The sequence below is a fragment of the Schistocerca americana genome, chromosome X (assembly GCF_021461395.2).
Source record: "Schistocerca americana isolate TAMUIC-IGC-003095 chromosome X, iqSchAmer2.1, whole genome shotgun sequence".
Classification (NCBI taxonomy): domain Eukaryota; kingdom Metazoa; phylum Arthropoda; class Insecta; order Orthoptera; family Acrididae; genus Schistocerca; species Schistocerca americana.
The window spans coordinates 138,658,503-138,675,458 of record NC_060130.1 but is presented as its reverse complement, the minus strand read 5'-3'; the positions used below and the strand labels follow the sequence as shown (position 1 = coordinate 138,675,458).

At 46.8% G+C, this 16,956-nt stretch overlaps 2 protein-coding genes across 3 annotated transcripts in view; one reads left to right on the top strand and one right to left on the bottom strand.

The window, feature by feature from the left end:
• LOC124554929 (polyhomeotic-proximal chromatin protein) overlaps positions 1–16,956 on the top strand; it is a 313,908-nt gene that overhangs the window by 78,522 nt on the left and 218,430 nt on the right. The gene's annotated exons all lie outside the window — the stretch shown is intronic.
• LOC124555867 (mucin-19-like) overlaps positions 1–16,956 on the bottom strand; it is a 166,151-nt gene that overhangs the window by 66,024 nt on the left and 83,171 nt on the right. The window contains exons 6-11 of the mRNA XM_047129930.1: positions 11,435–11,614; positions 1,213–1,308; positions 876–971; positions 551–646; positions 368–463; positions 94–279 (exon numbers count right to left, since the gene is read on the bottom strand). Of these exons, the coding sequence (XP_046985886.1) occupies positions 94–279; positions 368–463; positions 551–646; positions 876–971; positions 1,213–1,308; positions 11,435–11,614 (750 nt within the window). The remainder of the gene's footprint in view (positions 1–93; positions 280–367; positions 464–550; positions 647–875; positions 972–1,212; positions 1,309–11,434; positions 11,615–16,956) is intronic.

Here is a 16,956-nt window from a genome sequence, read left to right as displayed (position 1 = left end):
ATTGGCGATACAAGAAGTCTTCATTTGAGCTAAGATGTATTATACGTGCAATACAGCTCACTATTTATACGTAAGTTAATACTCCCTTCTGACCTTCAGTGCTGCTGCAGGTGCGTCAGCGCCTGAAAATGTCACTGGCGTCTGCAAATAGCGTTCACCAGCAGAAGCAGAACGTTTCGACTGTTTTCTCACTGAGGCCTTTTCCAGTACCGTGGCACTTGTTTCTGGTGGTCCGACATTTTTCGGTGTTGTTTTCCCTCCAGACAGAGCCGTCTTGCGCTAAAATAAAACAATTACATTAGTTAAAATATATTACCCGAAGTGTGGTGTTAGAAACCTTTGACTGTCGAAGTGAGCATTTCCATACCTTTTTCGTTGCCTTCTTTGTAGGTGGACTGTCAGTTGTTTGTTGTGGTTCGACAGCTTTCTTTCCTGCCTTGCCACCAGACTTTCCCTTTTTCTCCTAAAAGAAAACCACTACACTGTTAAAGTAAGTCTCTCAAAATGTGATATTAGAAACATTTGTTTTGGGAGGTGAGCCTTTTAATACCTTCTTTTTGGAGCCTTTCCCAGGTACAGAGGTAGAGGTTTTCTGCGTCTCAAGAACTTGTTCCACTTTCCCTGAGGCTTCTGACTGCTCTTTACCCTAAAATAAATCGAAAATATTCATTAAAATAAGCTATTCACGAAATACAGGGATTGCAGCATTTGAATTGGGATGTGTCTAATTCTGAGGAAGCGCAGAAATTGGAATTAATGTTGTGGAATGTCTGTGATGTTACAAAGACCCAACAATCTGCCCCACCTTTCCCTAAAAGATAATGTCTGCTTCGATTAAAGTAAACATTTGACTTAGATGGTGAGCGTTTCAGTACCTCTTCCGGTAATGTGTGGCCAGGTGCAGCGCCAGCTGTTTTTGGCTGCACAGCTTCTTGCCCCTCCATTTTAGAGCCTTTTGACTTTACTTTATCCTGAAAGAAAACCAAAAAATTCATCAAAATAAGTTGTTCACAGTATAATGGTTGCAACGTTTGAATTTGGAGGTGTCTAATTCTGAGGGAGCGCGAATTTGGAAATAATTGTTATGGGATTTGAGTGATTTCACAGTGACCCACCAGAGTGCCTCATCTTTCCCTAAAAGAAAGCTACTACATTGTTAACATAAATTGCTCAAAGTATGGCATTAGAAACATTTGAGCATTTTATTAATACCTTTTTCTTTGATCTCTTCTGAGGTGGAGGGGCAACTGTTTCTGGTGTCTCAACATCTTGCTCCTCGGTGTTTGAGTCTTTTGACTGCACCTCACCCTGAAATAAAAAACACTGATTAAAATAACTTGTTCAAAGTTTGGTGCTTTGTGAATTGGAATTTCGAGGTGTGTGAAGAAGTCTGTGAAAGAGTGATAACTGTAGACCTCTATACTACATCCATAATCGATTTGCATAGATTGTCTTGTGACAGCCAGAGCGAGAGCACCAGCAGCAGCGAGTACTGTTTGTATAAAGCGTTTTTGTACTTATTTGCTGCGCTTAGCTTTTAAATAGTTTTTCTGGGAAAACCTAGCGTAGTTTTCGCGTCTCGTATTTCAGTGAGTGTTTCTTGATTATCAGAGTAGCTCATCAGAAGATTATCTTGGGAATTTGTCACCGTATAGAGTAGGGTAAACATAGTCATGTGTAGGGACTGTGGTTGTTGTGAGCGGACGCAAGGAGAATTGGCCACTCTTCGGGGGCAGGTGGAGGCTTTGTCTGTTAGGCTCATCGATCTCGAGGCGCAGGCGTCGGCTCGTAGTGGCGTTGGGGCAACTGTGGTGAGACCTATGCCTACTTTGGTGGCCTTGGAATCACATGGAACCCCTGATGTCGCTGCGTCTTCCGGCAGTGAGCATCTTACCGGTCAGCCATCACTCCAGGGTGAATGGCGGACAGTGGTGGGCTCGCGCGTGCCTGGCCGAAAGGCGAAGGTGGGATCTGGCCGCGTGGCAGCTGCCTTACCCCTTTCCAACAGGTACGGGGTGTTTCCTAGTGGTGATGACATCGTTTCCGAGCCACCACAGGATGCCTCGCCTGTTGGGCCAGTGGCCGATTCTCCGGCAAGGTCCCGACAGTCACAGAGGGCGGGCCTATTAGTTATAGGGAGCTCCAACGTTAGGCGGGTTATGGAGCCCCTCAGGAAAATAGCGGGTAGGTCGGGGAAGAATGCCAGTGTGCACTCGATGTGCTTGCCGGGGGGTCTCGTCCGTAATGTGGAGGAGGCCCTTCCGGCAGCTATTGAACGCACTGGGTGTGACCGGCTGCAGATAGTAGCACATGTCGGAACGAATGACGCCTGCCGCTTGGGTTCTGAGGCCATCCTTGGTTCCTTCCGGCGGCTGGCTGATTTGGTGAAGACAACCAGCATCGCACGAGGAGTGCAAGCTGAGCTTAATATCTGCAGCATAGTGCCCAGAGTCGATCGCGGTCCTCTGGTTTGGCGCCGTGTGGAGGGTCTAAACCAGAGGCTCAGACGACTCTGCGACTATAATGGTTGCAAATTCATCGACCTCCGTTATTGGGTGGAGAACTGTAGGGCCCCCCTAGACAGGTCAGGCGTGCACTACACACCGGAAGCAGCTACTAGGGTAGCAGAGTACGTGTGGCGTGCACACGGGGGTTTTTTAGGTTAGAGGGACCCCCCCCCCCCCCTTGGGCGAAACGATAAAATACCTGACGGCTTACCAGAGAGGACATTATCATCGTTGATAAAGAACGTCCGTCCTCAGAGACCAAAAACAGGAAAAGTTAACGTAATATTGGTAAACTGCAGGAGTATCCAGGGCAAGGTTCCTGAATTAGTATCTCTTATTGAAGGAAATAGTGCGCATATAGTATTAGGAACGGAAAGTTGGTTAAAACCGGAAGTGAACAGTAACGAAATCCTAGACACAGAATGGAATATATACCGCAAGGATAGGATAAACGCCAATGGTGGAGGAGTATTTATAGCAGTAAAGAATTCAATAATATCCAGTGAAGTTATTAGCGAATGCGAATGTGAAATAATCTGGGTTAAGTTAAGTATCAAAGGTGGGTCAGATATGATAGTCGGATGCTTCTATAGACCACCTGCATCAGCAACCGTAGTAGTTGAGCGCCTCAGAGAACCTGCAGAACGTCGTGAAGAAGTTTCGTGATCATACTATTGTAATAGGGGGAGACTTCAATCTACCAGGTATAGAATGGGATAGTCACACAATCAGAACTGGAGCCAGGGACAGAGACTCTTGTGACATTATCCTGACTGCCTTGTCCGAGAATTACTTCGAGCAGATAGTTAGAGAACCAACTCGTGAAGCTAACGTTTTAGACCTCATAGCAACAAATAGACCGGAACTTTTCGACTCCGTGAATGTAGAAGAGGGTATCAGTGATCATAAGTCAGTGGTTGCATCAATGACTACAAGTGTAATAAGAAATGCCAAGAAAGGAAGGAAAATATATTTGCTTAACAAGAGTGATAGGGCACAAATCGCAGAATATCTGAGTGACCACCATCAAACGTTCATTTCTGAGGAAGAGGATGTGGAACAAAAATGGAAAAAATTCAGAAACATCGTCCAGTACGCCTTAGATAAGTTCGTACCGACTAAGGTCTAAAGCGAGGGGAAAGATCCACCGTGGTATAACAATCATGTACGAAAGGTACTACGGAAACAAAGAAAGCTTCATCATAGGTTTAAGAGTAGTCGAATCATAGCTGATAAGGAAAAGCTGAACGAAGCGAAAAAGAGCGTAAAGAGAGCAATGAGAGAAGCATTCAACGAATTCGAACATAAAACATTGGCAAACAATCTAAACAAGAACCCTAAAAAGTTTTGGTCATATGTAAAATCGGTAAGCGGATCTAAATCCCCTATTCAGTCACTCGTTGACCACGATGGCACCGAAACAGAGGACGACCGAAGAAAGGCAGAAATACTGAATTCAGTGTTCCGAAACTGTTTCACTGCGGAAAATCGTAACACGGTCCCTGACTTCAGCCGTCGCACGGACGCCAAAATGGAAAATATTGAAATAAACGATATCGGAATTGAAAAACAACTGCTATCACTTAGTAGCGGAAAAGCATCCGGACCAGACGAGATACCCTTAAGATTCTACAGTGATTATGCTAAAGAACTTGCCCCCTTTCTATCAGCAATTTATCGTAGATCGCTGGAAGAACGTAAAGTACCTAGCGACTGGAAGAAAGCGCAGGTCGTTCCCATTTTCAAGAAGGGTCATAAATCAGATGCGAATAATTATAGGCCTATTTCGCTTACGTCAATCTGTTGTAGAATAATGGAACATGTTTTGTGTTCTCGTATTATGACGTTCTTAGATAATACAAATCTCCTTCATCATAACCAACATGGATTCCGCAAACAGAGATCATGTGAAACTCAGCTCGCCCTATTTGCCCAAGAAATTCACAGTGCCGTAGACACTGGCGAGCAGATTGATGCCGTATTCCTGGACTTCAGGAAGGCATTTGATACGGTTCCGCACTTACGTTTAGTGAAAAAAATACGAGCTTACGGAATATCGGACCAGGTTTGTGTTTGGATTCAGGATTTCCTAGAAGAAAGAACACAACATGTCATTCTTAACGGTTCAAAATCTGCAGATGTAGAGGTAATTTCGGGAGTACCGCAGGGAAGCGTGATAGGACCTTTATTGTTTACAATATACATAAATGACTTAGTTGACAACATCGGTAGCTCCGTGAGGCTATTTGCAGATGACACGGTTGTCTACAAGAAAGTAGCAACATCAGAAGACTCGTACGTACTCCAGGAGGACCTGCAGAGGATTAATGCATGGTGCGACAGCTGGCAGCTTTCCCTAAACGTAGATAAACGTAATATAATGCGCATACATAGGGGCAGAAATCCATTCCAGTACGATTATGCCATAGGTGGTAAATCATTGGAAGCGGTAACGACCGTAAAATACTTAGGAGTTACTATCCGGAGCGATCTGAAGTGGAATGATCACATAAAACAAATAGTGGGAAAAGCAGGCGCCAGGTTGAGATTCATAGGAAGAATTCTAAGAAAATGTGACTCATCGACGAAAGAAGTAGCTTACAAAACGCTTGTTCGTCCGATTCTTGAGTATTGCTCATCAGTATGGGACCCTTACCAGGTTGAATTAATAGAAGAGATAGACATGATCCAGCGAAAAGCAGCGCGATTCGTCATGGGGACATTTAGTCAGCGCGAGAGCGTTACGGAGATGCTGAACAAGCTCCAGTGGCGGACACTTCAAGAAAGGCGTTACGCAATACGGAGAGGTTTATTATCGAAATTACGAGAGAGCACATTCCGGGAAGAGATGGGCAACATATTACTACCGCCCACATATATCTCGCGTAATGATCACAACGAAAAGATCCGAGAAATTAGAGCAAATACGGAGACTTACAAGCAGTCGTTCTTCCCACGCACAATTCGTGAATGGAACAGGGAAGGGGGGATCAGATAGTGGTACAATAAGTACCCTCCGCCACACACCGTAAGGTGGCTCGCGGAGTATAGATGTAGATGTAGATGTAGATAGATACGGAACAACGTGTAACCTTCAAGATAACTGAATAACTAAATGTACGATCTCCTGTTGGCTGTAAAAAATAACGATGTTTGGAAGGGGTGAAATTTCCGGCACTGAAATTACAGAATAAATACTACTAGGAGATTTCCAGGCCATTACTTACTATGCCAATGCCTTAACTTCTACGGATGCGTTGCAGGCAGGGAAAGGTCAAGCTTCAGACTGTAAGATTGTGTTTCGAGCAACCCAGTGCTTCGCGGGCGAGTTTAAGTTACAAGCAGCTTAGGTTTTCGAAAACTAATAGTGCGCAGTCATCTTCGACCGAGACTGACGATACTGCTATAAATACCAGTCCACAGCAGGGGAAAAGTTTTACACTGCCAATTCCTGTTCCCAAATTTGTTCAGTGCGGCAGACATTCAGCGACAAATTACTGCAGCATCGCAAGACCACAGCACAATTAATGCATCCGCTCGTGTAATATCAGCATTCCACACTGCTAGAGATAAACCCTCAGAAAGCGTCAATTGAAAAGAAAAGACAGAACCTTAAAGCCACGAGGAGTTGTTCAGGGATACCCTCTGAGTATTTTGGTGTAAGCGGCTCAGTCCCCGGCGACTCGTTACGGAGTAATAATGCAATTACGATTTATTCGGATTGTTACCGCAATCACCCTCTGTTTCTGTGAATAAGCCTATAATATTCATTATCCAAAACGTACGCCCCACAACACAGAATAAAGCAACTACTGTGATGCGGGAACAGCCCAAGGTAACGTCGCTGTGCCCTTCCGTTGCATTCAGTGGTCCAAATGGCTCTGAGCACTATGGGACTTAACATCTATGGTCATCAGTCCCCTAGAACTTAGAACTACTTAAACCTAACTAACCTAAGGACATAACACAACACCCAGGCATCATGTGCATTCAGTGAATCCACACACGAGGTACATACCGGCCAACCCTTCAGCGGTAAACCTATCCACAGTACTGCTTTATATCACCGTTAACGCAAACCTAGCACTGGCTGAAAAACAAACACGGAACAGAAGTGAATGCGAGCTTGAGGAGAAATCAACAACAGGTACTGTGTCCCACAGCGCATACTGTCCACACTTCAGTGCAGTACAGATAAAAAGGTAACTGGGGCAACAAACCAAACAAAATGCAATAACTCTGTCACGAGCCACTGGAGACCATGCGTCCCTTATACCAAAATACTCAGAAGGTAGCCCCGAACAACCTCTGAAACTCTGTCGGTGGTTTTCTGGTTCACCTTGTATACAGATGAACCGAAGAGCCTCCCTGACGCTACCCTAACTGTCGACGCATTTCACCGAGGTGAAAGAACCTGCCAAAGAAAATTCTCAATGATAAATTGCTCCCATCCTTCAGAGGTTTGTGAACAGACTGAAAACTCACGTAAAGGAGATAAAATTCGTAGCACATAAGACCATTAAGCATAAGCGTAATAGTGTCACTCCAGCACTATCGTCCTCACCACTCACGTAGTTTTTGTGGTTATCCACTTACTGCCTAATATCGCCGTGCGATTGGTGGATCTGTCAGAAATTGCGTAAGTACTTCTCAAACAATCTGACGGTGTTTGGTGGAGGGCACTTCTGTATCTGGCAAGTTGGAGTCGCCTCCCATTACAACACCGTGACCGGGAAACTTGTGGGTGAAATTCTGCAAGTTCTCTCTGAAGTGCTCTACCACTACAGCCTCTCATGTGGGTGGTGTATAAAACCACCCGATTACCATTTTTTGTCCCTGTGTGATGCTTAACTTCAACAATAATTCACACTCGCAATCCGTGATAACCTCGCTACGTACTACCCAATTCTTTATTGCAATAAATACGCGGCCGGCCGCTGGTGGCCGAGCGGTTCTAGGCGCTTCAGTCTGGAACCGCGCGACCGCTACGGTCGCAGGTTCGAATCCTGCCTCGGGCATGGATGTGTGTGATGTCCTTAGGTTAGTTAGGTTTAAGTAGTTCTAAGTTCTAGGGGACTGATGACCTGAGACGTTAAGTCCCATAATGCTCAGAGCCATTTGAACCATTTTGATCAATAAATACGCCATCGCCATTGGCGGCTAACATATCCTTGCAATAAATATTCCAATCCGAATATTTCAACCAACCTTCTATTCATAAACTATCTGGGCATTATAACCTTAAACCTTCAACAAGCGATACCAATTCTAGGATCTTACTGTGGATGCTCCTGCAGTTTACTGATATCACATTAACCTTTACTATTTCAGATATGCGAGGACGAGCACTCTCTGAGAACAATGTGACTGTTGTATCTTCGATTTCGGCAGGCAATTCATCTCTGATCCCAAGGGAGGTTGGGGGGTCTTCTAACCTAAAAAAGCCCTATGTGCACACAACACGTACTCTGCCACCTTGCGTGTAGTGCAAGCGTGATTTATTACGAGGAACGCTACATCTCTCCACCCCATAGCGAAGACTGAGAAATTCGCTTCCGATACTGTCGTAGAATCGTCTGAGTCTTTGGTTCAGACCTCCCACTCTACTCTAAACAAGAGGAGCGTGGTAGACCCTGAGTCCGATGCTACAAATAGTGAGCTTAGCCTGCACCCCGCGCACGATGCTAGCTGTCTTCGCCGAATCAGCCATCCGCCTGTGGGAACTGAGGATGGCCTCAGAACCCACGCGGCAGGCGTAATTCCTGCCGACATGTGCCTGACGAGACCTTCCGGCTAACATACCGACTGCACACTTGGCACTCTTTCCCGACTTGCCTGCTCTTTCCCTGGAGTGCTCCATTTCTCGCCTAACGTTGGAGCTCCCAATGATTAGCACGCCCTCTCTCTGCACTTGTCCGGCCACTGGCCCAATAGGAGAAGCGTCCCGTGCTGGGGAGAAGCGTCCCGTGCTTGCTCAAAAATAGTACCTATTCTTAAGACGTAAGGAGGCATCCATGCGTTCAGTTCGCACTGTCGCCTTCCGCCAAGTGATATGGGAACCCACCATCCGTCACTGACTCTCGAGTAAAGACAGACCGGTCAGATGTTGCGTAACGGAAATGGCAGAGACAACCGGTTCACCAGCAAATTCCATCGGCACCAAAGGTTTCGCAGGTCTCGTCTCTGACTTCCCGATGTCGCACGGAACTTTGAGCAGCAGCCAGAAGCCTGTTGACAGCGGCCAACGCAGCTTGCAGGTGTTTACGGACGGTGGCCAATTCTCCTTTTGTCCGCTAACGACAAGAACAGTCCCTATCCATATGGCACTGTGTAGAAAACGGTATGAAATTAGAAAAATACGAACAAAGCACCCTGGACTAACTGAGAAAGAACAAGCTGATTCCCGCAAAAGGGAATATTATTCCACTGTGATGCTGCTGAATTTGAGATGGACGCAAAATATAAACGAGAAGAATAAACACTAAAATCTACTCTGTAGCGTTCTCACTATAACGTAAGATCCCAAGATCCGCAAGCTCCTGAAACAGAATCGAATTTCTCTCCTGACAACAGATTTGTCAACAGATACTTTTCAATAGAGTCGGCTTCCATAAAAGCTACTGCAGGAAATAAATGCCCGAGCTCTTAATATAAACAAACAGTAGTCAATTAGTTAAAAACGCAGGTATCGTTCACATGTTGTCAGAAGCTCGTAAAAAAAAAAAAAAAAAAGAAAAGACTGAACGAAACTAAACGCTGTGTATTAACACAGACAGTTGGCGCTACCGCTTTTCCCGCCTGGGTGGCAGACACTGGACAGACTAACACTGAGTGGCTCGGAGAACAGAGTCCTAGGGTACAAATACATAGCAGAGGACAGGAAACACAGTACCAACCTGACTACAGCAGACGCTGAAAACGATCACCATTCATCGCTTGGCACTTTTTGGGCGTGGTCAGTAAGTTGCTGAAGGCTGATCGAAGCCGGTCTGCTGGATTTGCTGCAATCTCATTCGAAATGTTCTGCTGGAGTTCTTGAAGAGTGTGAGGGCTGTTGCGATGCATCTTAGACTTGAGGGCACTGACAGATCAGGTGACCTGGGTGGCCAGCTAGGGCCCGACCAGACTGACGTCTGCTAACAACTCTGTCGGCCATGAAGATTGTGTAAATGTGCTCCGATTTTCGGTCGGCTGTATGGGCAGTTGCTCCATCCAATTGGAAGTCACTGTAGGTCTTTTTCTGCTCCGTTAATGCTGCCACAGATTCATATCCAATCGTATCCATTCGTCCAGGCCATTTTTATTTGCCCCACCCAGTATATGCATATGATCCAATTGGCAGAGGCGGCTTCAGATAATTAAGCAACTCTCTTGTCCGTTCTTCCTCCAAAAATAGTTCAAATGCCTCTGAGCACTATGGGACTAAACTTCAGAGGTCATCAGTCCCCAAAAACTTAGAACTACTTAAACCTAGATAACCAAAAGACACCACAAACATCCAGAACCGAGGCAGGATTCGAACCTGCGGCCGTAATATATCATGCATACAGAACTCGGCAACAATGTCTTTCTCATCCACACCATAACATTTATTGGCCTGCCCCTGCATGCACTGCTCAGTGGCGAGATGATACAAATGCCCATTCTAGCGACTAGTTGGGTAAGTACCGGTCTGCTTTCGGAAATAGCACCTTCTGAAGGGAAACATACTAAATGGGTGCTCAGCAAATTAAACTGGACGCTTTACAGTCAGCTAGCTGTATTTGAATACCCAGACAGCACCCAAGACTGGATGGACCACATCATAACAGTTATCCACTACGCTGCTGAAGTTTCCATTCCACAGATCTCAAGACAGCAAAAGAGGCAGCCTGTCCCCTGTCGGAATAACTAATGCCGTTCACGGACAGGTGGGCGACGCTGCGAAGGTTCACGTCCAAACCATCAGGACAGAATCTAGCAGCCTTTCGGATAGCGAGGGCAAAGGTTAGGTGTATAATTAAAGTAGAAAGAGGTTTGGTTCGGCTTTCTAATTTCGGTTGAGATCCTAAGAATATGGGAGTCAATTAGAAGGATTCCATGAAGAAAAAGTACACGTGCAGTAACTGTCGTATAGTGAACCCATATCACATCGCAAATCCTAATTACATAGACAATGGCAAAATACTAATATAACGTAATTATAGTTCACGTCAAGAACCAACATTCAAACAACATCGGGAAGGTACGGAAAGGCGACCGCGCGGCGATAGTTATAAAACAGTTATAAAAGCTATAAATCTGATCAGTTATATAATATGTGATCGACCCTGTTTTCTGCATAGTGTTCATTATTACAGTCTATCTGTCCAAACACGTAGATGGTAAAAACATAATCTTTGTATTTGATTTAATTCTGACGATTCAGTGACCCAAGTCTTACGTCTTAGCAACTGAAATATTTAGCTATGTACTCAGAACTCTATGTAAAACGTATGTAAGTAAACAGTGTAGTTGTAACAGACCAGCAAAGTTCGAGCAGCTGACTTACTTCAGGGGAAAATTTACAGCCATCAGCTACGTAATAACAATGAGAGCAACTGTAGGAACGTTATTTCCTTGGTTAGAACTATTGCCAAGCCACGCGTGCTAATATTCTGCCATGAACGCTCACACTTCTCAATGTGGAAGCCCAGACGGATGTTTCTGCGTGGGAGCCGCGTTAAAATATCATAGTGCAGACTTCGGACGAACACATGTCGTGATAAATTTCACACGGGAACGTCCAGGAGAGTACAACGTACCATCGTAGCAACAAATAGCCTGTACTAGTCGAGGAGGCAGCATCCCTAGATGCTTATAGTAACTCATGTAATCATCCGTGCAAAAAGCTGTAGTACATCCAATACAGATCACTACTTATACGTCAATTAGTATACCTTTCTCACCTTCGTTGCTGAAGTAGATGCAGCAATAGCAGCAGCCCACATAATCTCTTGCTGCTCACTTTCATCAGCTGAACGTTTCAATCCTCTTGTCTTTGACCTCTTTTTATGTGGTTTAGAAGCTTTTCCACGTCCCCCAACGTTCTTCTTAGCTTTCTTGCATTTTGTTTCTCCCAGTTGTTCCTGAAAGAAAACAACTATGTTGATTAAATAACTCTTCGAAAGGTTGGTGACCACAATATTGACTTTGGAAGTCTCCAAAGAAGTCTCTACATCCGTATTAAGGTAATGTGTATCTACGTCAGTGTGTCACACTCATCGAGAGAACTAGGCAAATAAATGTAAGAAGGGAAACGTGTGTCCTGGTAATGGCAAATATGTCAAGATGTAAGCACAACCCGCCCGGATAGCTGCGCACGCTACCTTCCGGGATTCGGAGAGGCGCACCGGCTCCGGATCGAACCCGCTCGGCGGATTAACGACGAGGGCTGGTGTGCCGACCAGCAAGGATGTGGTTTTTAGACGGTTTTCCTCATCCTACTCGGTGAATACCGGCGGGTACCCACGTCCCGTCTCAGTTGCACGTTTCGCAAACATTTCGAAAAACGCTCTCGCACTTTCACGTGGGACATACACGTATTCTGCACCGGCGCGGGAGGAAGGGATGGGGGGAGGGAGGTGGAGGGGGGTTCGTGGAAGACCTCCGGTCACCCTCTACCAGTTACACTGACAAATTCAGAATGACATACTGACGCCGTGAAGACACGGGATAAGGCCAGGAGCAAGAAAAAAAGAAGAAGGCAAACAGAAAAGCACGCGTGCAGTATTTCTGAAGTATCCTGGGATTTGTGTAACAGCGACATCTGGAGTGAGATGGATTTCTGGTAAGAAATTTACAGCATAAGCTTGGCACTGACATCTTCAGATGGTTAGAGTGCCCAGCCAGCTTCTGCCGGCAGTTCCGTCGTAATGAGTTGTCGGAGATCAGGTAACTGTAGCGCTTCATTGGACGTGTTACAGGTAGTGGGCTAGCTTTCGGGTTGTTACAGTTCGTTCCAAGAATGGCTCAGCGTAACAAGAGTTTCGAGCAGCCTATAGGCAAAGAAAACGTATGAGGTCCGATACAGTCGTTTTTGGTACCAGTCGATACTGTTCGTGACCCTACTCGGTAAACACTGATGGATATTTCACGTTTAAAAGATATAACGAGGAGTTGGTACAGACAGAGCTAATGTTTTATTATTTGTCCTGGCCATACATCTCAGCAGAATAAAGTTAATCCCTATAGCGCCCCAATTTTCCAAGAAACTCCTGGTACACATGACTTACCACAGACTGTGTAACGAATCTTTTAGAAAGCCGGTAGAGAGGTGAATAATTCGATCTACAGCTCTATTTGGAAACTAATATTATGTGCATTAATTGGGATGAGAGCGTGGTACGCATTGACGGCCGGTATCACAACCAGCTTTTTCAGAAGACGTTTAGACACTCAAAACCTTATGACATCTCAGATATTCCATTTGTCGTTAAGTTTAGGAAATGAGGTGGATTTGTTTAGTGGGGCAATGGGAGGAATTTCTACCTGAAATAAATATCTCTGTACAGTTTTATGGGAGCTTCAACTTTGAACAGTACCTTGTGGGTTTCCACTGACGTTATGGGAATCTCGCTCGTCATTGGTTCCCAAGAAAACTTGATAATCTAGTGGTTACAGCGGGCGGTAACTAAGACTGGAGCCCCCCTCTTATGGGACTCACCACTCTTTGGCGGGTTCGTGCTTGGCTACCAAGGGGCCCCAGCCTTTGCAGCGTTTTTTCCCTTCCGCACTGCATGTCTATCCTCTTGCTATTCTTTTTCCCCTCCCTTGGGGAACATGTCTAGGATGTTATTGGGAAAGTTCTGGCGCTGATGTAAGAACGGTCGCACCTTTGTTTTTCGCTCCCTTTTCCTTTCTTCGTTTCCCTTTTCCTCTCGTTTCTCCGCTTCGGCATTTAAGGTTCCTCTTTTTCTTCTTCCTTACTTTGCGCTCCTGAAAGCCGGCTCGCGCGTCTGACGCGTAACAGGTGATTGGGTAACGCGTAATTCCCAGCCCCGGGTCGACTTGTAGGGTTCGCACATACCCCCTGGTACAGGCCAGGCCCAAGGAGAGGTCATTGCCTGAGCTGCAACCTTCCCAAATTGTCGATTGGTGTCTGTCAGATTTTCGGGAGGTGTGAACAATCACCTAAGGCAGATGTGCCCCCTTGTGAAGGGAGCCCCCAGTTGGAAGGGGCGCACCATCGGAGACGCTGGCTATCATGGCGATTTTCTCGCAATGAGTCAATCATCTTCCCAATAAATGTCTACAAAACGTAAACTTAATGAGGCTAATGATTCAAAGACCCTTCCCGCTGCACCACAGTTCCTCGTGGTCTCACGTAATGAAGACGGTTAGACCTTTGTCACGGTAAATCCGTTTATTATTCAGAAGGCTGTATATTCTTATATAAACAATATCAGTTGCTGTCGCTGCATAAAAATGTTAAAAATCATGAGATTCAGAAAGGTGTTGATGCAATTGCTGGTCCTGTGAAATCCTGCTCTCGTTTACAGAATGGCACTTTGCTTTTGGAGACTGCTTCTGATTCTCAAGCACAACAACTGCTTGCTGCCTCGCTTCTCCATGGCTACCCTGCTTGTGTTGAGGCCCATAGGACTTTGAATTCTTCCCGTGATGTAATTTACACCAGGCTGCTCGATCGTCTTACCTCTCTGATCAGGGTGTCATTGCCGTCCATTGTGAAATGAAAAAGGTAAATTCCTCCTTAGTGCCCACCCGCACTCTTAGCCTCACCTTTGATAGAGTGGTGCTGCCGCAAGATCAAAGCAGGCTATGAAATTATCACAGTCCAGCCGTACATTCCAAACCCAATGTGCTGCTACCAGTGTCATCGTTCCAACCACACTAGAATGTCTTGTCGACATCCAGAAAAATGTGTAACCTGTAGTCGGGATTCACACGAGGGCGATTGTCTGCCTCCTCCTCCCCGCTGTATCAACTGCAATGGCGGCCATACCGCCTGCTCTCAGGATTGTCCCGTGTATCTTGATGATCGGGCTGTCTAAGAGATTTGGGTAAAGGAAGAAGTGCCTTACCCAGTAGCTCGCAAGTTACTGGCTAGTCGCAAACCCTGTGTTCTCCCGTCTGGCACCTTGAGTCTTGATGTTGTTACCCCACGCTCCATGAAGGACATGGCCACGCAGACATGCGTCCTCAAATTCAGCTCTAAGGTTGTGAAACTGCCCAGTGTCAAGGTAGCATTGCCATCCCCCCGTCCCACTGTGCAAAAAACCGTCAAACTCTCGCCTCAAGAGGCGAAGCCACCAGCTACACAACGAGTAGGCAGGAAAGGACTTCCCCCGTTCCCCCCAGCCAAACAACACCCTTGTCTTCCTCTAACCAGAAAGGCTCGAAGAAGTCTACCAAAGGCAAACGGTCTTCTCCATCGCCACCTGGAAGATCCTGTCCGACGGTGTCGCCACGTGGTTCCTTAGCCCGGCTGGCCTCTGTCTCGCCGGTGCGCACCGCCAACCGTTTTTCAGTGTTGGACTCCACGGACTGCCTGCAGAAGCAAGCCGATGCTTCTGTGGACCCCATGGAGCAGGATCCTCCTGCTTCTGTGCTCTGTAGTAGCGACTCTACACCGGCTGTCACTCGGCGGCCGCCGAGTTGACACCCCTACATCTCTTGCTCCCCATGACTGTCCTCCAGTTGAACGTTCGTGGCGTGCGGTTCCACAAAGAGGATTTGCAGCTGCTTTTAGCATCGCAGTATGCCCTTGTACTCTGCCTTCAGGAAACGAAATTGCGCCCTCACGACCGCCTTGACCTTTCACATTACTTACCGATTTGTTTTGACTGTTCCGCTGAGGTCGGCATTACATCTCATGCGGGCGTCATACTGCTCATATGGGATGACATTTATTGTCAACCCATCCCCCTGACCACCCATCTTCAAGCTGTTGCAGTTCGCCTTTTCCTTCCCCACCTGACTTTTTCCCTCTGTACCATTTATGTACCTCCGTCATTCGATGTCACCAGGGCAGATTTCCTTCAGCTTCTTCAATGCGTGTCATCCCCTTTGGGGTTCTCCCAGGACCTGTCAGAGCGGTGCCCTCTTGGCTGACATTCTTAACCAACTTAACCTCTTCTGCCTTAACACTGGAGCAACCATTTTCCTTTCCGACTCCTCGCACACCTATTCCCATTTGGACCTATCCTTTTGCACTGCCCAGCTTGTCCATCGTCTTGAGTGGTCCGTTCTTTCTGACACCTACTCGGGCGACTATTTCCCGTGTGCTCTCCATTTGCTGACTCCTACCCCATCCGCATGCACGCCTAAATAGCAGCTTACTAAGGCCGACTGGCAACTTGACTCCTCCCTGGCGACCTTCGACGAACAAGATTTCCGCAGTTGTCCTGACCCGGTAGACTATCTCACCAACGTTGTCCTTACTGCTGCAGAACGTTCCATTCCTCGCACTCCCTCTTTACCACGTCGTGTCCCAGTCCTGTGGTGGTCTGAGGCACGCCGCGATGCAATTCGCGTGCTCTCCGCGTTTTTAACCGTCATCCCACGATGGCAAGCTGCATTCATTATAAACAGATGCGTGCAAAGTGTCGTCGTGTTCTTCGGGATAGCAAACGAGCTAGATGGATTTCATTCACTAGTTCTTTTAACAGTTCCACCCCTTCCTCTGTCGTGTGGGCCAACCTCCGATGGCTCTCTGGGACCAAGATCCATTCCCCAATTTCCGGCCTCACAGTAGCAGACGATGTTCCTATTGCTATCTCCAGCGCCTTGGGCTACAATTTTCCGGACGTCGAGCTCCTCCCACTATCATCCTGCCTTCCTCCATCGGAAACGAGCGGAGGAGGCTCGGGCGATACCCTTATCTTCCCGAATCGTGAGTGCTGCAGTGCCGCCCTTACTATGAGGGAGCTCGATCATGCTCTCAGTTCATCCCGATCCTCCGCCCCAGGGCCGGACGCCACCCACATTCAAATGTTGCAGCACCTTTCTCTTGCGGGCAAGCACTTTCTGCTTGACACGTACAACCGCATCTAGGCAGAGAGCACATTTCCCGGACACTGGCGTTAAGCCACCGTCATACCCATACCTAAGCCCGGTCAGGACAAAAACCTTCCTTGTAGCCACTGCCCCATCTCTCTTAGCAGCTGCGTTTGCTAGGTGGCGGGAAGTACGATTGATGCCGGGCTGGTCTGATGGCTCGAGTCTTGCAATTTACTGATGACTGCACAGTGAGGATTTGGAGCACGGAGTTGTGCAGTTGCCCATCTCGTTACTTTGTCCAACCATATCACGAATGGTTTTCTGCGGAAACCCCACGCTGTGGCCGTATTTTTCGATTTGGAGAAGGCCTACGACACCTACTGGAGAACTGGTATCCTCCGTACTCTTTACACGTGGGGGCTTCCGTGGCCGCCTGCCCTGTTTCCTTCAGGCATTTTTACAAGATCGA